The sequence below is a fragment of the Sapajus apella genome, unplaced genomic scaffold (genome assembly GCF_009761245.1).
Source record: "Sapajus apella isolate SASKATOON/1434 unplaced genomic scaffold, GSC_monkey_1.0 scaffold26, whole genome shotgun sequence".
Classification (NCBI taxonomy): domain Eukaryota; kingdom Metazoa; phylum Chordata; class Mammalia; order Primates; family Cebidae; genus Sapajus; species Sapajus apella.
In genome coordinates, this window is record NW_022436966.1 from 2065920 (window position 1) to 2090066 (window position 24147).

Sequence of the window (24147 nt, forward strand, 5' to 3'; positions counted from 1 at the left end):
TTCTCGGTCTTCTCTCCTCCAGGACAAGAACCAGGGCATCCGTCATATGCCTTCCCGAAACCTGACATCAGTGGGGACTTTAGGAGTCTTATAGTCCATCCTCCACTCCATGCTACGAATCACTTTCTGCATCCTTTTCTAGGCATCAGCTCCTTGCCTGCAATCTCCCAGTACTGTGAATCAATATTTTACAAGGTGAATCCCTGGGCTGCAGCCTGAGCAAGGCCTCAGGGCTTAGGGCTGGGGGCAGGGAGACTTGTTCAGAGGCCACTGCGATACTCTAGAAGGGGATGGGGCTCTGGGTGGGTGAGTACCAGGCTAGCAGGTGGGCAAGGTGAGAAGACGCATGCTGGGCAGAGGGAATTGCAAGCGCAAAGGTGGAGAGGAAGAAAGAAGCACAGCCCATTTGAGAAAGAGCAAAGGGGTCAGGAGGGCAGGGGCTGGGGGAGTGAGCAGCCAGCTGGGACACAGGGCTGCCAGGGCTGGCCCCTCATCCTCTAAGCCTGGAGCAGGAGGCTCTGGGAGGACTCCAAGGAGCCAAACCCCAGGCTGGCCTGCCTTCCTCAGCAGGAAGATCCTGGAAGACACTCTCCCAATGCCCAGAGAAACCCATGGAAGGTGAAGCCCTGCTGGGCCCTGGAGGGGCGCTTGGAGACCCGGAGCCCTCCCTGCTCTATGAAGAGACACTGAGGGGGCCCTCAGGGCTATTCAGAGCCAGAAGCACATGCAGGAGGGCAGAAGCAGCCCTGAGTGCCCAGCCAGAGCTGATAGATGGCCCTGGGGTGCTGGCCACTCCTCGTGTGACCCCTGGAATAGACTGGGTGAACTCCGCGTGCAGCCCCCAGCTGGCCAGAGATGGGCCTCGCCAGGCAGCAGCTCTGCCCCTCCCATTCGCATCCTGAACCCCACAGAAGCCTTACTGTTATTTTTAATGCAGTTCTTTTTTAGAAAGGTGAGAGGGAAACCGGCAGTTCACCAGAGCAAAATAAAGCTAAACATAGTGCTCCAAAGATCTGGTCCAGCTTCAGAAATTACACGTTCCCCTTTGGGACTCAGGCATAATTTGCCACTCCGGTTCTGGGAGCACGTTCCCACCTTCACGGCATCCCAGAGGCTATAACCAGAGCAGCAGGCTCAAAATTAGCCCCAGCCCCAGCACTGGGGAGCCTGGGAGCCTGGGAGCCGGCCAGCCCCAGCACCCACACCACAGAGCAAGGAAACAGTCTCCTGCATACTAGCTGGCCAGGCCTAGCTCCTGCTGCCACCCCACACTCACCACACACAAAACATGCACACACAGTCAATGCACCCACCACCTCTACCCCACACACACACACCACCTCTACCACACACACACCACCTCTACCACACACACACACACACACACACACACCCCACCTCTACCACACACACCTCTACCACACACACCACCTCTACCACACACACACACACCACCTTTACCACACACACCACCTCTACCCCACACACACACACCACCTCTACCCCACACACACACACCACCTCTACCACACACACCTCTACCACACACACCACCTCTACCACACACACACACACCACCTCTACCCCACACACACCACCTCTACCACACACACCACCTCTACCACACACACACACACCACCTTTACCACACACACCACCTCTACCCCACACACACACACACCACCTCTACCACACACACACACACCACCTCTACCCCACACACACCACCTCTACCACACACACACACACCACCTCTACCCCACACACACCACCTCTACCACACACACCACCTCTACCCCACACACACACACCACCTCTACCCCACACACACACACCACCTCTACCACACATACCTCTACCACACACACCACCTCTACCACACACACACACACACACACACCACCTCTACCACATACACCTCTACCACACACACCACCTCTACCACACACACATGCACACACACACACCACCTCTACCACACATGCACACACACACCTCCTCTACCATACACACCATCTCTAACACATGCACACATCTCCTCTAACACACACACACCTCCTCTAACACACACACATACCCCTCTACCACACACATCACCTCTACTCCACATACATACACACTACCTCTACCACACACACACATACCACCTCTACCACATATACACATACACACACCCCTTTGCCACATAAAACACACACACACAGAGTCCCATTTCCAAGCCTCTGCCCGAGCCCGTCTGCCCACCAGGACAGTCTCCCTGTCCTCCTCTGTTCACCCACCCATCTCAGAGGCCCCTCCCCAGAGACGCTGCCCTTCTTGCTTAGCACATGCTGAAGCTGCAGGGCCAGGAGAGTCCAAGGGCTTGGTCTCCTTGTTAACGAAGCATCTCCTCGCTTTGACATCACTCATTTGAGATCTTCCCGACACCCCCTCATCCCTCATCTCTTTGTGACCAGAGTCAGAATTTCCTAAAAGTTATGTCTCTAATTTTTCAACACACACATAATCCCACCCCCCAAAATTCTCCTTCTCTGAGGACTCAGAGGAGCCCCTCAACCCAAGAGTGCTCACTCAGAACGCTAGGCAAGAGCCGCCCTTGCTATACCCAGCTGGCTCTGGGGGTATCTCAGGGCCTCGAAGGTGCGATCTCTGGGAGTAGAGCCTCTATTTGGAGCTTGCAGACCCTCTACAGGAAATGGGCGGGCTTGGCATGCTCTCTGTGTGTTCCTGAATACTGTTTTCCTTCTCCTAATCATAATCATAACACCAAGAACTACCTTCATAAAAAAAGACTGGTGAACAAAGACCCTAATTTTACTTTAAAGGCAGAAATAAGGTCAGAGACAGAAAGAGAAACCCAGAAGGAAGAGGAAAGGATGAGAAGGAAATGTTGGGAGCAGTGCATTCGAACTGTGTGTGGTTGGAGGTAATGCCTATTTTTTCATTATTTTTCTATATTTCCCCAATCTTATATAATAAACACGTATCATATTTATTATCTGAAAAAAATGAATATGTCGTTTTCTAAGGCAGAGAACTAGGTGGAATAGGATACCTCTCTTCTCCCTCTGTGAGGACACACCCAGGCCTGCCCTCAGAAAGTTCAAAGTCAAGGCCACAATTCCTGCATCGCCACCACCAAGTGTGCACCCATGGGAGCTCGTGCGCACACCTGCTCCTATCCCCCGCACCATGCACACTCATGTGTACACACCACCCCCAGCCCCAGTCTGCCAGCCTGAAGTCTACACATAGCATGGCCGCACAGACCAAGGACAAGTGATGGAGTTAGTAAGTGTGAGCGTTTCTCATCCCAACCCTCCTCACCGTGAAGTTGAAAGAGGCCAGACATCCCCCAAGCAGGGTCCCCCCCTCACCCCTAGAGAGTCACCGACTTCCGAACCCTGGAAGGCTGGGCCCAGATCTGCCTTATGCATATGTTCTGAGTCACCTCCAGGACTGGCCACTCTCGACACACACCAAAACATTTCTAGAAACCTGAGAAACGCTCCGTGGTGAGTACCAGCTCATGGCCTGAACTTCAGGCAAAGGTCTTCAGTGACATGTTCTAAATGAGTGCTCATACCAGGACCTGGGCAGATGCTGGTGAGAAGGTTTTGGGAGCAGAGAGAAGATGTCACTGAGGAAAGACACAGGAAGGAAACAGGGTGGCAGGGTGACTCTGGCAAGAGCAGGTTTGAGCTAGGAAGAGTCTGAGGACCACAGCCAGGAGGTGCTGAGTGCATCCAGCACCAGCCAGGGCTGCATCAACTGTGAGGATGGAATAGGCTGCCGAGAAACACCAGTGGGGCAGACAGGGGCCAGCCAAAATCCAAATTCTGCCAGACCTCTCGTCCCTCCCATCCCCGGACGCCAGGCCTTTCATGCTATCTGCATTGGGGGAGTAGGGGGAGGAAGAGAGCCCAGCCATAGTTATCTAGCAAACCACTGGAACTGCACCCAGGGTCAGCTGCCTCCTGGGTTGGCCCTGGAGCGCCTGTCCTCCAGAGTGCCAGGGACAGGGAGGAGAGGCGAGCAAGTGAAAGATTTCCTGGATTGGCCAAATCAGAGGAATGGATCTCAGAGAAAAATGCGGAACTAAGTCAGATACCAGACAAGGGGCTTCCCCAGAGGGCCACGGCTCCCTGGAGACCAGAACTGGTCTCCCTGCTGGGTTTGTGGCTCTTGAGAACAGTTTTGTCTCCTTCACCAGACAGGGAGCTCCATGAGGGCAAGGTCCAAGCCTCCCCCATCAGAGCAAGCCAATGTCATTTCCTCCTCTCCCCACTCCTAGGCCAGGGGAGGCCCAACCCCTCCCCAGGTGGGCACACCTCCAGGAGCCCCATCCCAGCTCCCAACAGCATTGCTGCTCTGTCTAGCAGCTCCAGCCAGAGTGGCCATGTGCTCTCACAAACAGCGCAGGCCCGGCTCTGGCTCAGACCCCAGTCCCAGTTCCCTCATGTCAACGCCGGGAGGATGGCCAGGCTGGGCCTCCTCATCGTCTGCCTCTGGCTGTGCTTGTAGCCAGCAGGACCTAAAATAGTCCCTCCCCATCTGAGTGTGTAGACATTTTGAGGGCAGCACACACAGAACGGAAATCCTGCTGGGCAGGCCCGCACTTCCCTGCACAATCTCAGACAGGCCCGTGGAGCGGCCGGGAACAGGAGCCAGGAGCAGGCAGCCAGGGTTTGGGGCAAATTATCTGCCTAATTCAGCTATAAACACCCAAGCAGGCCAGAGGCACTAGCACTGAGTTTAGCTAAATTTTACAAAGGGACATCTGAAATTTCCATTTGTCTTTTCCCAGCCAAGAGAGAGGTTCCTCCTCAGATCCACACAGACAGTGGCCAGAAAATCCATCCATCCATTCATCAACCCAGGCGCCCATCTACCCATTTACCCAGACAGACAGACTTCTGTTAACACCTCCGCTAAGCAAGGCCTTGTGCTGAGCATTCAGAATACAAGGAGGAAGGAGCCACAGTTGCTGCCCTAAGCTTAGCCCAGGGAATATGCTAACATTGACAGAGACGTGCAGGCCCTAGAGGAAGCGCAGTGACCCAGTGACCGAAAGACAGGCAAGTCCCGCAGGAGAAGAGGAGGAGCCAGGAAAGACTTCCCTGAAAAAGTGACCACACCTAAGTCTTAAAGACTGGCCAAGAGTTACCAAGGAACAGGAGGCAGGGGGTCTTCCCAGCAGAGGGGCTGCTAGAGTAGAGCCCTGGAGAGCCATAGAGGCTAGAGAGATGGAACTCAGGGCTTCTGAGGACTTTTAGCATCCGTGCAGCAAGGCTGAGGACACAGGTATTATCTGCACAGGCCTGGAGGCCTTGCCTCTGGGTGGCCTGGAGGTTGTGGGAGCCCCAGGGTGCCAAGGGTGTGACCAGTATCTTTCAAAGCCCAGACAGGAGGGTGACAACCTAGAACAGATGGTGAGTTCAAGGCTGGTGCTCACGGTGAAACCTTTTTCCATATCTACCGTGGGAAGAACCAGATGAGCTCAGCCCTAAAGAATCCAGAGCCACTCTGTGGCCCACAGTGGGGGGATGCTGCCCCTCAGCACAAGACGCCACATACCTCCTCCCATGCTCTGTGGCGCTGGCATCTGCGTCACCAGCTGGCCCTCGGTTGCTGAGTATGCAGCAAAAGAACGACTCCTACCTCCCCCAGGGCTGGAGACTCTAAAATAATGTCCCCTCCTGCCTCCTGCCTCCTTTTCCCTGCAGGTGGAGGAATGGGGCAAGATGGACTCTTGGCTTGGACACAGCCTTCTCTTTCTAAGCTGTCTCCAAGGAGCCACCAAGCACAAGCCCACAGAAGAACTCCCCCTAAGAAGGGGCCTGTCCAAGGTAGAGAGATGGAGCTGGAGGACTCCAGAGATGGTCCAGCCACTCCCTGTCCTCTTCGTTCTCTCATTTGCCCCTCTACCCTGACTTTCTGGTGACCTCTAGGAGAAAGCCCTCACCATGGCCCCCAGCGTAGAGGGGCCATTTTTCTCATATGCTTCCAAGAAAACAGATTGAGTCTTGCCCAGACGAGCACACCGCACCCTCCTCAGCCAGACTGAAAGCTCCCATCTGGGTCTCTCTGCCATACAGTGTCCAGCTGCCAGAACCCAGATGGGAATGTGTATAGACCCTTTGTGATAATGAAGTGTGGGAGAGGGGGTGGGACGAGACAAGGAATGGAGGGGAAGGGTGACCCAGGCCTCCCCAGAGGATGCCCTTCCTACCTGGATGGGGATGAGGGGCTCCTTGTCGTCAATGTCGATGAGCACGTCTTCCCCAGAACTGAGGAGGCTCACATCGTCTGCAGAGGAGGAAGGCACTCTCGCAAAAGGCTCCCCGTCACCAGCCCCGGGGCTCAGCTGAGACTCCGCAGTCCCTCCACACCTCTCAGCCGGTTTCCCTCTCCTCCTCCCTCCCAGTAAGTCCCTCTCTTATCTCCACCTCTCCCATCCTCCTTCACCTGCAGTCTTCCCCTTCTCTGCCTCCCTCCCCTCACATTTCTCTCTTCTCTCCCCATATCACCACCTCCCTGCCCTCCCTCTCCCTCCCACTGGCCTCACTTTGAGTCCGTGCCCCTCAGCTCCCACAAGCATCAGTCATCTGCTCCTGGTGCCCCCCATCCAGAGTGAGGCTCCACCCTAAGGAAGGTGAGGTCCCCACCCTGTGGTCTAGCAGAGCAGAAACCACTTCTCATTCAGGTCTCCACAAGAGAAGGGCTTCAGGATGCATATCAACTAGGAAGCGTGGCTTGGCCCCGAGGCACCCCCTTCCCTGAGCTCCCCAGCGTCTCCCCTTCCCCTACCTGGGCCGCCCTGTGGGGATGGGCTCTCTGCAGAGTAGGGGTCACACAGGAAGCTCTCCAGGGAGCGGATGGTACACTGGCCCACTACAGGCCGGCGGCCAAACTGGCGGTTATCAATGACCTTGACAGTGATGGGGGGGCAGTAGAGCTCCTCGCTGGGCAGCATCTGGGTGGAGGAGGAAGAACCCACTGGCCTCAATCCCTCTCTGGGAAGCCTCCAGGTCAAGCCCAAAGAGCAGAAAATGACTGTAAACCGCACATAATCCCCACAGCCAGAAATCCAAAATGGTAGCTGGCCCGGAGCTGGGCAGTGGAGCAAAGGCACACACCTTCCCATTGGCCCCTTGAACCCTGCCTTCGGAGGCTGGCTCCCCCGACAGCTTTCCTTCCACACACATCCCGTTCAGCCTGAACTGAAAACAAGGCTGCGTTCCCTCACTGGCTGGGAAGGGGGCGAGGGGACTTGGCCCCGGACTCAACATTTCTTGCAGACAGTCCCCCCCAAGTGGATACTCGAGAGTTGGCTAACAGACCCAGATTCTTCCCCCCACACACCCCCAAAAGCACTTTGAACACAACTTGAAATAATTTATATGCTCTCCTTCAGGGGCGGCTTTGGCTCGGCCAAGAGGAGGCTTCTGTTGACAGCCACTGGGCCTGGAATTTCTACAGCGCTTTCATCTTGCAAACCCTTTTCTTTTCCTCAGACTTGCCTCACTCCAGCCACTAGGTCTAGGCATCCCAGGGCACTGGAGAGGGCTGGGGGCCCGAGGGCTGTGGGGTGAGCTCCTCTGAGGGGGCCCAGGCTGGGGAGGATGTGGTCCAGAAAGGTTTGGAGGAATCCTGGAAGGCTGAACCCTAGAAGGTCCCTAAGGGCACTCCAGGGAACCGAAACCCGTCCCGAAAGGGAAAGAGCCAGGGGATGGCTCCTGGGGACTTTCGCTGACCCAGGATCTGGGTAGAAGGAGCAGGCTGGCCCCATGTGTGCTACTCACAGGCCTGAACCCTTCCAGTGAGGAGGGTATGAGCACTCCTCCCCATGTTCATGGGACAGTGAGGTGAGAGATGGCATGACCTGCCTTGGACCCCGCAGGGAACTAGAGCACAAGCCCCAGGCTGCTCGGGGCTGTGTGGAACTTCTAGCCCCCAGGACTCTGGAAGGGGACAGTAGGGAGGTGGGGCTCACCACTTCCATGAAGAGGGTGCAGATGTCAAAGTTGGGGTTCTTCCGGAGGTTCCTGATGACACAGGACTGCACTGTCTGGCCCCCACACTCTACCACAAGGCTGGGGGAGGAGATGCTGGCTAGCTGGTAGCTCTTCATGTTCCGCAGGCCCCATGCCAGGATCTGGGCACACACAATGAGGAGAGCGGTTCAGAAGGCTGCAGGCCCCAAGAAAGGCTGGGGCCAGGAAGGGGAAGAGCAGGCTACTCCCAGCCCCCATGCCCAGGCCAGGCTCACTCACCTCGATGGCGGTACGCTGGAGCGCTGGCTTGATGTTCTGAGGAACCATGTAGATGTTGGCCTCCCTCTGGGGTGGTGGGTAGGGCAGATCTGTGTCCTCGGACTGCAGTGGACCAGCAGGTAGAATGGAGACAAAGGTAGGAGGAAAACCAAGGCAAAGAGACAAGAGAAGGACAGATGGGATAGAAAGAAATGCCAAGCGCAGGAGAAACAGAGAAGCAAAGACAGAAGTGGACAAACAGGGAGGCAGAAACGAGTGAGCTAAGTCAGTTTCAGCCAGGCACCATCTTCTCCAGGATCACACTGCCAGCACCTTCTCCCAGGGCTCAGGTCACCTTGTTTCAGCTGAATCCCAAGTCACCCCTCTTTCCATGGTACAGGCTCTGATGCCCCATGATCTGCTCAGGGTCTCCCCCCCAACACGCACAGGGTACACGAGTGTACACACTGTGCACTCCATCCCGGCAGGTCCACCTCAGCCCCTCTGAGTCCCAGCGAGGACACGTGCCTGCCCCCCAGCCTGGTTCTCCTGCCTCCTGGCTCAGACCCTTCCAGGTTATCATTCCCCCCACAACTGAGACACCTTCCAGCCCCGAACTCCAACCTCTCACACCTGTCCCCTATGAGGATAGGACACTTGCACTGTGAGCTAGAAAGAGGAGAAGAATTGACCGATGGGAGAAGGGGCTATAAGGGCCTGTCATCCCCAGAGCACCAATGCACGCTGCTGGGGAGATTTTCTCTCTACAGATTTGCCAACAAGAGTTTGGCAAGAATCCTCAATGACCACGAAGAACTACGTGAGGAAGCAAGGCAGGGCAAGGGAGGCAGGTATTTCCTTAGATAGTTAGCTGCCAGTAACAGCAGTTAGGAGCACAGGTGTGAGTCCCAGCTCTACTGCATATGACATTAAATAGATTATTTCACCTCTCTATCACTCAACGCTTTCATCTATAAAATGGTTAGCAAAAGTTGTTGACCTCTAAAGGTTAGGGTGAGGGTTGAAGAAGTTAATACCTGTATAACATTTAGAGGAGCGCCTGTTCATGTAAATCTTCAACAGGACTATTGTGACGATTAGAGAAAGATGTGCGTTTCTTTAGACTCTTTACTTCCATGTCAGAAAATCATCACATTTTCTGAGTTTATCAGAACAAGACACTTTACTGCCACCTATTGGGAAATTGTTATAACAAATACACATACATAGTGCCTGTGCTGGAACTTGCACCCCATTAGACACAATGTCCTTGTGCAGTGCCCAACCTGCACATCCATACGTGGAGGGCCTGACACTCAGGAAATGTTAACTATATTAAAAGAACTGTGATGGACACCTTACAGAGCTTGCCTCATGTAATCTCATTTATTAAACAATGGAATCACTGGATTCATTCTGCAAGTGACTTGCGTTGGGTTCCTGTGCAAGGATGCTACCTCCATACACAGATGCTGTGCCATAGATGCTGACAGCAGTGAAAGCAGAGAGAGGTATCAGCTTCCCCCACTTCCACGAGTCATTTCACAGCCAACCCAAGCCACTCCCCTGCCCAGTGACACCTGATGACACCATGTTTCCCCTGACCTACAGCAGCTGGAAGCTTAGTCCTAGAATCAGACCTCAACTCTAGCTCCAGCTCTGCCACCTCCTCGCCGATTGACCTTGGGCAAATTACTCAACCTCGGTGACTCAGTATCCTCAGATGAAGACCTGAGATCAGCTGCTCTGATAATTAAATGAGAACAAATCCGAAGAGCACCTGGCACATAGGAGGTGCTTATAAATGGCTGTGACTGTAACTGTTACTAGAATTGTTGTTGGTACCATTGTTTTTGCCATTGGTGTTGGTGTTGATCTCCCCAGGGTGACTTCAAGAGAGCTGAGTCATCAGAAGCATCTTTCAGAAGAACACTGGCTTTATTACTATCTCTAAGTCACCAGGGCATAAAGCAAAAAAGCTTGTCATTTTCCTCCAGATCCACAATGCTGGTGGCATGATGCAGGAAGCCCCTACACTGCTGACTGTCTGATGGGGAGGGGTGATGGACAGGGCTGCTGCCGTGCACAACTCCAGGGGGCGCTATGTGTGTCTCAGTCCACATGAAAGGGGCCCTGGGAGGATGGAGGCAGGGCCTGCACAGCTTCTGCAGTGACCTGGCTGCTATGGGGACCCCCAGTTCAATGTCCTCCCTGGGCACTCCGAGGCCACCAGCTACAGGTAGCAGCATAGCAGGGTGTTCTCTTTAAAGACAGGGTTGCACTTGAAGGCCTGCTTGTGGCCTGTTCATGGCCCCTTGTGGCTAGTGCCCAACCCATTATGGACCAGAGCCAAAAACCCAAGACAAAGAGGGGCCAAAAAAAAACATCAGGGAGGGAACAGCCCCAGGATCCCCTGAGCAGAGAAGCAGAAAGATCAATCTTTCTCATACACTTGCTCTCCTAACATCACTAAGGAACACTCATGAGCACATTCCTCCCAGAATATTTCCTCTCTAGGCCCCCAAACACTGGGCAGCATCCACTTCATCCCTCGCTTCCCCGGTCTCTCTCCCTCAGGGCTCCCTCAAGCTCGATGGTGATGACATTCCTCTCTAAAGAATGGGGACCAGGCTCCCCATCTTCAGTAGCCTGCTCACTGAGGACAGAGGAACAAGAACCTGGAGAAGGTTAAGCTCTGGTACCGTTTGGAGAAGGCCCTGGAGAAAGAAGGCAGGAGCACACAGCTGCAGAGTGCCAGGCCCAGCGGAGGCAGAGGAAGAGAGAAGCAGAGACAGTGGTTAGAGATGTGTCCCAGGCAGCTTCCTCAGCACGAGGCCACCACATGCATCCCAAGGCCAGCTCTGTCCACCGTGCTGTCCCCAGGGGTCCCAGGACATGCTTCTTCCCTGCCATTTCCTGCCACCTCCCAGGGTTGCCTGCTTCTGTGGCTCCCCCTATGACCACGCATCCAAATCCACCTCCCCAATTTTTCACACTATCTCCTGGATCTTCTCCTTCCCAATTTAAAGACATCCCCATCTCCCAAATCCACCCACACCCTCTTCTGTGTCCTCTCTGCAGGCTCCTTCCTCTCCTCGCTCTCATTCTGTTGTCTCCACACACTACCGCTCCTCCGTCCTAACCACACCACCCACCACCCAGTGCACCCTGCTTCTGCCCTCGGCACCCCTCCCCAGAAATTTCTGTCTCCAAAGTCCCCTACCTGAAGGACACTCATGGGCTCTTCTCTGTCGCGCCCCCTCAGCAGCATCTGGCCAGCTGACCTCGCCTCCTTCCTAAACCATCTCTCTGCATCCACACCGCTGTCCCACCCTGATTGCTGAGCCTCCTCTGCAGCCTCCCCATCTTCCTCCACCAAGCCCTGATCTGCTCCTTGGTCCTCTCCTAGATTTTCTGCTCCCAAACATCTCTGCTAAGCCCCAATATCTTACGGCTTAGTTCATTATACTGAACTTGTCCAAAACTAAATTCTTTATCTTCCCCCTCAAAACCTGCTCCCTTCAAATCTGACCTCATCATCCACCTAGACAACCAAGCCAAAAGCCCCCATGCCACCCTTGGTTCCTCCTGCCCCTCATCACCCTGCCTGACTGACCACCAAACCCTGGGGATCCTGTCTCCTAAACATCTCTCACGCCCACCCGCCCACCCATCTCCTTTGCTCAGTACAAGCCACCACCCTCTCTCGCCTGGATTCACCAGCATCCCCCTTTCGTTTGGCTTTGACATCCTCTGCCAACAGCCCATGCCTGCTGCAATCTGCAGCCAGGGTGGGCTTTCGAATAACGTCACTCGCTGCTTCAAGCCCTCCAATGTCTTCCCATCTGCTCAGGATGAAGTGCAAACTCTTCATAGTAGCCTCCACAAGACCCCTAATCTTCCAGCTCCTGCTGCCTTCTCTGGGCATGCAGAGATAAATTTCCCCTTGACGACCCCAAATAGTGATGAACCACCTCCTGGGACACACGCAACACCTGCTCTTCTGAATGCTAGCAGGTTGCAGGAGGCACCATGCTCCTTTAGCTTTGAGACTTGGAGCTCAGTGGTCCCTCTGTCTGAAATGCACTTCTACTCCACTCCATCTGTACTTCCTACTCAGACTGCAGGTCTCCATTTAAATCTTCCCTGGTGCCCCAACCTTAAGGACCCTCGTGGCCCCCATAGCAACTTACACTTATTTTCATAGAAAGACACGTCAATCAATCACCCCTTGCTACCTCCACATGTTCGTTTGATCTGTCCTCGGTTAAACCAGCAATTGTGTACACAGGGACCACAGCTGAACTCCCCCATCCAATAAATAAATGATAATGAATGGGTAATTGAAGGAGAAGAGGGAGAGTGAAGACAGAAGGGTGGGTGGATGGGAGGATGAAGGGATGAATCCAACACACACTCTCCTCCTTCCTAGCACCCGTGCATGCTCCAGCCTGATCCTAGGTCCTCCCCAGGCCTGCTCACTACTCCCTCTGGTTCAACAGGCTTTCTTTACTGCCACCTGAATCTAACCCATTTTTAAGGCCCAATTCAAGATCTCCAGAAAAATCTCCCCCAGATGCTTCAGAAACATCTTGTAACCTGACTGACTCTCTTAACCCTCTCTACATGACCCTTTCCCCACACACCCCATTCCTGTGGCCCTAAGAAATCTCTGATCATCTCACAGACAGGAGTCCTGAAGCCTCTGCCAGCTCTTGAGCCTGGTTTTCCACTTTTTTCTGGTCCAGCCCACTTGAGGGGTATAACAGGGGGTGTAGACTGAACATCCTGATTCACTGTCCTATGAATGATGGGGGACGAAGCCACATTTGACCAGCTCCTGCCTTGCTCCCCTGTGACGCAGGGCAGACCAGGGGCAGCTACAGAGGTGGGTTCTACAGCTGTGCAGGGTGTTGATCAAGCCAGCCCAGACCAAGAGGACCCCAAGAACAAGTGAGGCTCTCTCCCCTGCCAGAGCTGAAGCCATCCTCAGGCCCACTTCAGTCTGTCTGTCCCGCTGGCCAGTTTAGCACAAAGAACCAAGGCCCTGAGCCACGAGAGGGGCTCCCCTGGCCCAGTCCTAGGGGCCAGCACATTAGACAGGCGTCGCTCCCAGGGTAAAGGAAGTGCTGGCAAGCTTCCTGGGTCAGCCCAGTCACCAGTAGCCTGTGGACCCTCACCTCACCCAGCAGGGTACAGAAGACTCCACAGTCACATCCTGGTTCCTCAGGGAGCTCCAGGCAGGGGGCAGCCAGGCAGGCTGGGAGGGCTCCGTTGTCTGCCTGCCCCACCCAGCTCCTTAGGAACAACATGTTGCTCTAATTACACTTCCCAGGAAAAAACAGTGTTTTAAATTAAGGCCTTGGGGGAGGTATGGGGGATGGGGGACCACTGGCTTTATTTTCCTGATTGCAAAACACCAAATTTTTCCTTCTAGTGGATTTGGGGGTGCAGGAGAGTACCCCCGGTACATCTCAGAGTCAAAGCCATATACTCTGCAGCCTGGGTGGGTGGATGGAGTGGCATCTGGTAACCCCCACCCCTGAGCTGGCAATAAAATCAGCCACAAAGCATACAATCTCTTCCACCAGGACATCCCCTGCCCCACAGAAGAGAAGCAGCAGAAGCAAGGGTAATAATCTAAACCACACCCCCTCACCTCCCCGTGCACGCCCCCCCACCAAATGGTCAGGACCACAAGCCCGTGGGTCTTCCTCTACATGTTTTCTGTATCCTGGGGTCCCTGTGCATTCAGAGACCCACCATCACCTCTGCTGCTGTGTGTGCGTCTCTGTGTGCGCCCTCGAGAGTGTACATACTCGCACACGCTCACATGTGCATGCACACACTCTCCAGTTCTCAGGAAATCTAAAATTGCAGTTTCTTTGAACTCATTCCCCTTGGCAGCATGGACTGCCTTTGTTCTCCAGACAAAAAGGAAAAGAAACGAGACAGAGGGCTCAGAAGAGGCGGGGAGAAGGAGGAAGCTGGGGCCAAGGAGCAAACAGGAAGAGTGAAACACGAAAGGCGAGTGGGAAGAGACTCAGAAAGAGAGGGAAAGACAAAGAAAAAGGCAGACTGGAGAGCAGAAAGGAAACCCTTCCCTCCATCTGCTCTCTCTGCGAGGACCCAGATCTCCTGGACATCATCAAAGCCTCAAACACACCATGCAACAGCCTCACTTCCTGACCAAGAGCTGCAGAGAGGGGCGTCCCAGATGGGCATAAAGCCTGGGAAAGTGGAAGCTTGTTGTCCACCAAGCCAGGTACAGGTGGTAACATGCCCCCAGCCTAAGACACCGCTGCCTGGGCTCCCTCCCCACCTCTTCTGCCAATCCCAACTTCAAAAGCTAGCTCAGTGGCACCTCTTCTGGGAAGCTATCCCCACTGTCTTGCTCTGGGAGCCTTCTACAGGGACAGACAGCACTTCAACTCATTCACAGGCACTGTGGCTTGGGAGTTTCCGCACCTGGCTGCACTAGCTGAAAGGCACTTCCCACGAGAGACGCTGTCCTTAAACCATCCTTCAGAGTCACTTGCCCCATCCGTTCTTCCCGGCCTGTCTCTGGTCTAGGCCCCTATCTCAACTGGCTCAAGAGTCTCTAGCTAGTCTCTCAAACCCACCCCCCTGCAGCCAGGCAGCTACCTCACTGTCCCCAGACTCTCATGGACTCCCGTGGCCAGGGATGCCCTCGAGGAAGACTCGAGCACTCTTCACGGGGATCAGGCCGGAGGCTGGGAGCAGCCAGATGGGAGATACAAGGCAGGCGCTTGGTCACAACGAAGAATACAGAAAAACCCTACTGGGTGTCCTGCTTCCTGCAGGACCAGTGGCATCAGAAAGACTAACCTGCCCCCACCCCACCCCAGGGATTCTTAAATCGAAGAGGACTCAGCATCTTGGCATGAGGCTTTGCCTTCAAGTAAGAAGGACATGGGCTGTGCCAGGGGCCCCAGGGCTGTCCCTGGGGCTGAGGGAGGTCACAAGGTCATCTTCTGGGGCTGGTCCCTGGACCAGCAGATCATTCATCCCACTGAGATGGGTCCTCCTCAGACCCTTTGAACCTGCTGGCCCAGCCCAGCCCTGTTCCTCGCACACTCCTAGGACTTGCTCTCCCCTGGCCCTGCTGACCCACACCCCGCCTCAGCCTGCGGCCTGGCTGGCCTTGCAGCGGGACACTTGGCCCTCTTCGGGCTCTGGCCCATGAGCTGCAGTTTTGATTTGCTTTCTGACAAGACTGCAGCCAGATCCCTGCTCTTGGAATCTGAGTCTTCGCTGTTATATATTACGAATCCAGTTATTAAGGATTTTAACTTTTTTTTAATAACTCATCCCTGGGCTGGGTCTTCTTCAGAGCAGGCTGTGGGTTTTGGCCACAAAGTGCACTCAATCAAGAGAGAGGGCTCCGTGCTGCTTCCCTGGACAGGACTCCGCCTCCCTTTCCAAATCGGCAGTCTTTGCAACTGCAGCCAGAAGCAGGAGGCTGCCTGTCAGGCGCAATTACAGCGAGCTCACTTGGCGGACCCCACCTCGGTCTGGGAGCAAAAGGAAGTGAGGTAAGGGGCGCGGGGCCTGTGGATCCCACATCCTGACTCTGCACTTCAAGTCCAAATTGCAGTGAAAATGTCAAACGGTGTCCGCTCTCAGTCTGGGGATTCCCTGATGGCAGGAAGTGGCTGCCCTTTTCCCAACGCCTCATCTGACTAGGGTTCTCCTTCCTGTCTCTCCACCCAGGTCTCTGCCATCCTCTGGCCTAGCTCCCAACAGTCCACCCACAGATGCACAGGAGGCCATAGGGAACGTGCTTCTCCTCCCATGGCAAAGGATGCAGCCTTGCTTTATCTAAATGCAAACTCCGAACTTCTTCCAGTCCCCAGGAGGCCCCCAGCTAACCCCATCCCCCAAACCAGCCAGGACCCAAACTGATCCTCGGTCCTTTGAGCCAAAGCCATGTTTCTCACTTTCTTCCTAAGTGCTGACGGGCATAAAGCCATTTCGCTAATGCCACCTCCACCAGAAAGACTTCCTTGACTACCCTGGCCCCTTTCAAACAATTTATTCTTCAAAACATGCCACCTGGTACTGTAATCATTTAATACTTTGTATTGTGGTTCATGTTGTCTGGGTGAAATCTGGTCTCCCAGCAGAACAGCAAGCCTTCGTAGATCAGGATCACCCCCATGACACATTCTGGGTGGCCCTGAATCCACACAAAGCATAGGGAATAAAATCCAGACAGGTCTCCGTGTGATAGGCACCTGCTGGGCACCAGGAACCTGGAAGGCTCCACGTGTGTGCTTGGAGGCTAGCTTCACCTTCCCTCCACCTCGGCCCACCCACAGGCCCAGCCTCAAAGACCCAGCTCACCTCATCCAGGATCCTTGATGTCTCCTGCACCTGGTCCACAGTCATGGGATGTGGCACATCCAGGAGATGGTGGGGGGCGGGGTGGGAGGAGGAAAAGTTCCCCATTAGTATCAAGGTGCACTAGGTGGGGCCAGAGGTCAGCATGCCAGATGCCAGCACTAAGAGGAGCCAGCAGAAACCACCTCCCACCAAGGGTAAGAATGATGCACTTCCCAGCCACACCCCATCGTGGTCCCTGAGAAAGAAGGTGCAATGAACGTCAATGCAGAGGGACGCTGGGAAAGCCTAAGGCATAAGCCTGGACACCAGGAACCTCTGGAAGCAACAAGAGGAAAGAGAACAGCAGGTGATGGGAAGGGCCTGGGAGCCTCTGGCCTTGGCAAGCCGAGGAGAACCAACCTAGAACCCCCAGGAGTGGGCAGGGCTGACAGAGGGAGCTTAGGACAGGGAGGGAGACCTGGTGGAATGGGGGTGGCGAAGGAGGGCCCGCATGAAGGGAGGGCCTCCCAAGAACCACTGAAAATCATGTGGGCTGCCTTGTGAAGGGCAAAGGAGCCCAAATGACTACTTCTCATAGATGCAGCTGTGCTTCTTCTGGATTCAGGTAATGAATCCAATTCACCTGGGTGCCAGTCAAAGCTCAACATTTTCTACCAAGACCCCCAGGAGAAGGAAGAAGGGCATCAGTAAGGGAATGAAGCCCCCGTCACTGGAAGAGGAAAGAAAATGGGATCCTGATAAGAACAATTCGGTGGGAAATGTGGGCTGAATCGGAGTTTCTGAAACTCACTTGTGCGTGAAAAGGCTCTGGAAGGCAAGTTGATACAGAGGTTGCTAGGCTGCTGCCTCAGAATTGCCTCAGTAGGTTTGAAGTAGGACTCAAGAATTGGCCATACTTTCAGAACCCTGGGGCTAAGTCAGTGATTCTTAGCCCTGGCTGCGCATTAAGATTCCCTGGGCAGTATTGGGAAATACTGGGCCTGGGCCATACCCCTAGAGATTCGGTCTGGGGTGGGGCCTGAGCACTGGTGATCTTTAAAACCGTCCAGCGGATTCTAATGCATATCAGCTGAAAGTCACTGGGGTGGACAATTGTGAGGACCCTTCATCTGGGATTCTGTGGTTCTTGGACTTCTCAGAGAAGAAGGGCAGGGAAGGCCTGAGCTGGGCAGAGAGGCTTTGAGCTCCCTCCAGCCCGGGCCCTCCTCTGCTTGAAAGAGGTTTCCTGGGGGATCGAGGCAGGATGGTGGTAATGCCTGACTGCCCTTCCTAACCCAGACAGGGCTGCAAACCAGGGAGACTGGCAATAGTTTGAAGAAGAAAAGGTCAGAGCAAGACTTACCTCAAAACCAGGAATATGGTGGATGGCCGGCTGGGTGAAGAAAAGAGAGCTCTGGTCATGTGCTTGTCACCCAAGGCCCCCAGCACCCTCATGACACGCATGGACTGTGTCAGTGATCAGAGAGTCCATGGTTTGCCACCTCTGTTCCTTGAGGGTGGAGGAGATGCTAAGCTGGCAGTGGGCTGAGTCCCTCCAGACACTTCACCCAGAGCAGCCCTACTCCTGTTCAGTCTGCATATTGGGATTCACATCACACTAAAAGGAAGTTTGAAGGTACAGCTCCAACCCAGACCCCTCATTTTACAGAGTGACTGGCCCAGGGCCACGAGGCAAGATCATGTGCTGGTGGAGCCAGCACTGCAATGGAGATCCTGCCCTTGCCGGTCCCTGAAGTCCCCCACATTGTGGCAATTAAGGCTCCCTTAATCAGACCACAGGGGTCCTCCTCCCAGAAACCATGTCAGGATATGACCCAAGGAAGATTAAATCTAGTAACCAGAAGACTCAGATATTCCCAATCCCAACATTCTACTCCAATGTTAGATGGTGTCCTGACTTGGGGCTCAGAAAATGGGTCTCAGCAGGAGGCCTGGCTTCAGAGGGGTGTTCCAGGCTCCCACTGAGGACTGGCACCCTACCCCACCCCTGCCATGCTCTTCTTGTCTGGGCCTCCTGGATCTGGATACAGAACGGCCTCACCTTCTCTCTCTGGATGAGCTCAAAAGAGGCCAGCAGCTCCCCCGATGGCTGGCTGCCCCTCATCAGTGGGAACCAGGCCAGCCGGGGCATCCGTTCCAGACTCGGTTGACAGAGGCAGCGGCCAATAAACTCGTCTGCGCCCTAGACCAAGTGTAGAGAGAAAAGAATCAGCATCCCTTACCCAGGGCTCCAGGTCGCCTCAGAGAGATCACCAGGTCTGCATCCGCCTTCTGAACTAGAAAGGGCCTCGGTAGTCAGGGCACCCCTCCCACAGAATGGTGAATTCTCCCTCCTTAGCAGGATTCAAGGACAACATAAGATGTGAGCAGCCTCTGGTGACAGTCACTAGGTTTGAATTCCCATCATGGTCGGGAAGTCCCTCTGGACAGTGGAATACTGTCCAACTAGTGTCCGCCCTGCTGTAATTTAATCTTCACTGAGCCTATTGGAGACCAAAGAGACAGCCTTCTGGCATTTCTCTAATGCCCTCAGCAGTACAGGTGTTTGCAGAGCCAGGGACTTCTGTATCTCCTGCTCATTTCACCCTTAAGTTCTTCGGCTTTGCAAATGGGGAAACTGTTATCACATTCATCAGATTAAATGAGCCTGGACAAAATGATGTTTTCATCAAGGAAGGTGCCTTGCTTTTTCAGGCAGAAGACAGAACCCTCACACTGGATGCGGGGCAGGCCGGCTCAGGGCTCCAGCAGCCTGCGGCTCGGCTCATACGGCCACCCTCCCAACCCGTTCCGCATCTGTACCCACTCCTTCTGCCAAGTCCCCTGACCAGTGCCAGCCCAGCCGCCTGCCTCCTTGTCTCCCTCCTCCTCCTGCTCCAAAGGTGCCAGGGCCTGTGCTCTTCTCCTTCCTCCAGTTGCTCATTCCCCCCATGGTACCAGCTTTTCCTCCCAAGCACTCCAATGTTGGCCCCCCCAGCCCAGGCCTGCCTTACCCACGGCCAGCCTCCTCGCCATCTGGTGAGGCATCTAAACAGCACCACCTTCCCCCACCCCTGCTCATCACACCCACCCAGGGAACCTGACATCTGGTCACCGCAACTCTTACTGACAACGTCTTCCAAGTCCAGGCCCTCCCCTTTCATCCCACTGCCGCCTCCAGCACAGGCCAGGGCCTCTGCTGTGTGCCCAGTGGATCTCATCCAGCAGCATCCAACTTCCTCTTCAGAAAATGCTGCCCTGATATCGTCACTCTCCTGCTCCCCTGGCCTTAGACTCCCTTCTCCTCCTTCCAGGCCTCTGGCTTGCACTGATACCCCAACCCCACATTTCCTCCAGGGCCTGGGTCTTCCCCAAAGGCCTTCCTGACATTCCAGCCCACAGTTCTCTCTCCCTCCTGGGAGCCTTCCAGAGCTGCTCTGTCTAATACAGGAGCACCAGCCACCTGCAGCTATTTAAATTTTAATTTTACTTTGTTAAAATGAAATAAAATTTACAATTCCATTTCTCAGCCGCACCAGCCCCATTTCCAGTGCTCAGCAGCCTCATGCAGCTAGAGGCTCCCTTTCCAGACAGCACGGCCCTAGAGCTTGCCTGGCACCACAGGAGGTCCTGCCCGTGGCACAGAGCTGGGAGGCACTTGGGGACCCGTGTTCTCACATGGAGGATTCTCCACTGTGTGGGTGTCTCGGCTCCCACCTAAGCAGAACCCCAAGTGTGGGGCCACTCAACCAGTCACGCAAGTGCTCGATGTACATTTAAGGATTCCACACAGCTCCTCGATGAGAAGGGACTGGCCCCAGATCACACAGGCAAGGCAGAGGCAGAGAAAACCCACGCCCCTGGCCCAGAACCAAGCGCCTTTTCCAGATATGCTCCCTCTCACTGATGATCAGTGTCTGCTGTGGGGAGGCACCTGTGCTAGCAGTCCATATTTCATCACTCTAAAACAGTTTTAACTGCTCTAGAGCCTACGGAGTTAGGGGAGAGGCCATCTGGTTGGGCAGCCACGAGTCCCTGGAGACCCCACTTTGCAGCATGGTCCCTCCCTGTGAAGGACGAGGCAGGAGCCAGGCAGACTCACGTAAGTGTCGTGGTCGTACAGCTCCACCACAATGCTGGGCGGCTGCTCAGCAACTGTGGCTGGCTCGCCGAAGATCTCGATCTCATAGAAGATGAGCGTCTGGTCCCAGGTGGGGTTCAGGGTGTTCTTCACCACCACTGTCTTCTGGCTCTGGTGCAGGAAGGAGACGATGGCATAGGGATCTGCGTGGGAGGGAGATGGGGTAGGGAGAGAGGACACAGCAGGGGCCGTGAGAGATGTCTGCTCCAGAGCCATGTGGGGCCACAAAGCTAGAACAGGGCTGTGGCTGCCTCTCTGGAGCAAAAACATTCATGCTGGGATTCATCTTCCCCATGGGGCTCTCCTAGGCCCACCATGAAGCCAACTGGGGGCCATGGTGGGGAACTGGAACCTGGGTCCTGGCAAATGGGCACAAGATCCAGAGAACATCCCCTTTTGAGCTGCTTCCTGAGCTGGCTGCTGGAAGCAAGGTTCAGCTGGGGGAAGTGAGTGCCTGTATGGTCTGTTCATTCATCCATCCATCCATCCATCCAACAAGCAGGTATTGAGTGCTTTCTGTAAGCCAGGGTAGGGGCTAGGGGCTGAGAATACAATTTGAACTAAATATAAAATATCCACACAAGCAAATGTAAAGTTACCATTTGGTTCAAAGCCTTGAAGAATAGATATAAAATGCAGTGAAATGTGTTAGGAAGGGATCTGGCTTCCTTGAGGAAGGGGGAGCAGAGCAGAGCTGCTGGTGTCTGTGAGCTCTGGGATGCCACCAGACTGACGTGGCTAGGTCTGCCTTTCAACACACTCACTCTGGCTGCCACATGGAGAACATGGAGCATGAGGAGGCCTAGAGAGACCAGTTCTGGTTCCGAGGCCACTGCAGTGGTCCAAGGAGGAACAATGGTGGCCTAGATGGGTGTGGGGTGCTAACGGGAAGTACACAGACTCACAGCTATTCAGCAGTGGTGGTGTGAGAGAAACCCAGAGGCCCCCGCAGCTCCCTGCTGTCCCCAAACTCCTGCCACACCAGCCTGGGACCCAGCCACAGGTCATTCCCTCTGCCTTGTCCCAAAGGCAAGTGGGTGTCACTGGAGCAGACCCTAGGGCAGTGGTTCTCAAATATGAGCATGCTGCAGAATCATCTGGAAGGCTCATTAGACTGCTGGGCCCTGCCCCCAGAGACTTGGATTCAACAGGGCTGGGGTGGGCCTGAGAATGTGCATTTCTAACAAATTCCCGAAAGTGATGCTAATGCTGCCTTCTGGGACCACATTTGAGAAACCAGTGCAGGAGAGGGACTGAGTGCATATAACTTGGGAGAGGCACAGAGGGCTTGGAGGAGAGGGCTCCCTTCAGCTCCTCCTAATGGGATGTCACCTTGAGGGCTGAGTCCAGTGCCTAACCCCACACTCTATACCCTTGGCACCCTGCTCCACTCTACAATGGCCTGTGCCCTCTGAGCCCCATGGTCCAGCCCTAGCACTGCCAGTCACTGCCCATGTGACCTCAAGAGGGCCTCAGTGACTTCAGAGGTAATGGCCTCTGTGTTGCTGGCCTCAGAAGGATGCAGGTTCAAACACAGCCCAGGGGCTGGGATGGGGAGATAGGGCTTCTGCACAAAGGGGAGAAAGGCAGGGCAGGCTCCCTGGCTACAAGAAGATGAAGTGGCACACCACGGCCACTGCATAGATGGCAGAAAGAGAGACTGGCAAGGAGTGGCCAGGAAAGAGACAGGAAGGTTGGGGTCACAATGGCAGGAAACCCATCGGGATGGAGAGAGTGGGGTCCAAGGTTGTGCCTGTTGCCTGAAGAACTGGTTTTAAGAGCAGGGAGTATCTAAGTTAAGGGGCAGACTCAGCCATGGGCACCCATGGGCTAAGCAATGCTGGGTCTGGTTAATAGAAGGCAGTCACCAGCCTGGGATCAGCGTGGCGGCTATCAGGCACAAATCATGGAGGACTTCCTGCAGGAAAATGGTTTTGAGCCTGATGCTGGGGAGCAGAAGAGAGCAATAGGAGGCCCTTGGCAGGAGAAGAAGCCAGAGAGAACTGCCCACCACATCTCTCTACCCCGACTTGGTGGGAGCCTCCCTGGCATGGGGCTCCCCCTTCCATGTACCAGCCCTGGCAGGGCTGGCCCGGAGCCCTTTCCCTCCTGCCCCTGGCAGGGCCCAGCGGCATCTGTGCATTTAATGAAACTGTCTGGCTGTGATACCATCAGCTCCAAGCTCGGCAGAGAACCTCTCCCGGTTCCAGTAAGGGAAGGAGGGCGCGTTCCGATAAATAAAACCATATTAGAGAGGCAGCGAAAAAGCCCCTTTTGTTCCTGCCCCGCCCCGTGCTTCCCTACACTTTATTTTTATAAGCGCACGGGCCCCAGACCGACCGCGTTTACACAAAGATCACAATTGCACATTGTAGCGGCTGTGCACGCTGTATTGGTGTTGGCAGCACCCCCCACGCTGGCCCCCGAGCAGGCTGACTCCTTCCAGCAGCCCCATCAGCCCAGGCAATGAGCTCAGCGCTGGGGGAAGAACGGGGAGGGGGTGGCTTTCAAACAAAAATCACCCAGACCTACACACGTGCCCCGCCCGCCCATGGGAGGAAAAAACACACAACAAAGGCATTGTAAAGAGCAGGCCTGGAAGCCTGAGGCCTCAGACACTGGGCTACTGTGTGCAGGGGCCTGGTCTCTCCCTGCACAGGACCCCACCCCTCAAAAAGAAAAAGAAAAAAGGGGATTAGGGGTGTTGCTAGAGCAAGGTGGTCAGATGAAGGACAGCCAGACACACTCACAGACAAATCCCTCTTCCAGGAAAGCCAAGAGGAGGGAGAGGCAGATTCCCAAAAAGGGGTTGAGGGGAAGGTGAGGGGCTGGGTTTTGCACGTGCATCACTGCCTAAGGCTCTCCCCAGGGCCACACCCACAAGCCATATGCAGTGAGCAGCGTGCCCTCGCTAAGGCAAGCACTTTGGATTGCAGCTCTGAGGACGATGGCTGCCCCGGGGAGGATTCAGCCATGAGCACACAAGGATTCTACCTAACTCTATCACCACAAGGGAGCCAGGGACCAGTCACAAGGCCCCAGGCAGATGATTCTTTGGCTGGATCCAGAGCCCTTCACCAGGCTGTTGGGGCTGAGCCCTGCTGCTCAGACCTTCCTGGAGCTCCAGGGAGACCTTCTGCATTCACAATACGCTAAGCTTTCCTCCTGGGCCTTGCCACCAACCACCAGGGATGGGGACAGAGTGGGAAGCATCACCCCATTTTTCAGAAAAGGGAACTTTGCCTGGGGAAGACTAAGTCACTCAGCCATGATCATATGTGGCCAGAACTAGACCCCCTGACTCCTAGTCCAGTGCTCCTTCCACCCCGCCACCTCATAGGAAAGAGCCCTTCAGAGAGCGTGGGATCGATTGCCAATAATCAAGGCAATGCAAATTAAAACTAT

The 24147-nt window shown here is 54.8% G+C and overlaps 1 protein-coding gene across 28 annotated transcripts in view; it reads right to left on the bottom strand.

The window, feature by feature from the left end:
• Positions 1-24147, bottom strand: part of DYSF (dysferlin) — a 232015-nt gene that overhangs the window by 66576 nt on the left and 141292 nt on the right. For 17 of the 28 annotated variants that reach the window (XM_032291772.1, XM_032291768.1, XM_032291766.1 and 14 more), the window contains 8 exons: positions 20704-20885; positions 18664-18804; positions 17965-17994; positions 16623-16652; positions 8277-8378; positions 7997-8158; positions 6811-6976; positions 6233-6309 (listed from right to left, as the gene is read on the bottom strand). In XM_032291772.1, the coding sequence (XP_032147663.1) occupies positions 6233-6309; positions 6811-6976; positions 7997-8158; positions 8277-8378; positions 16623-16652; positions 17965-17994; positions 18664-18804; positions 20704-20885 (890 nt within the window). Of the gene's footprint in view, positions 1-6232; positions 6310-6810; positions 6977-7996; positions 8159-8276; positions 8379-10957; positions 11000-16622; positions 16653-17964; positions 17995-18663; positions 18805-20703; positions 20886-24147 lie in introns of all 28 variants that reach the window. The other 11 variants (XR_004272972.1, XM_032291762.1, XM_032291752.1 and 8 more) reach the window with 2 other exon arrangements.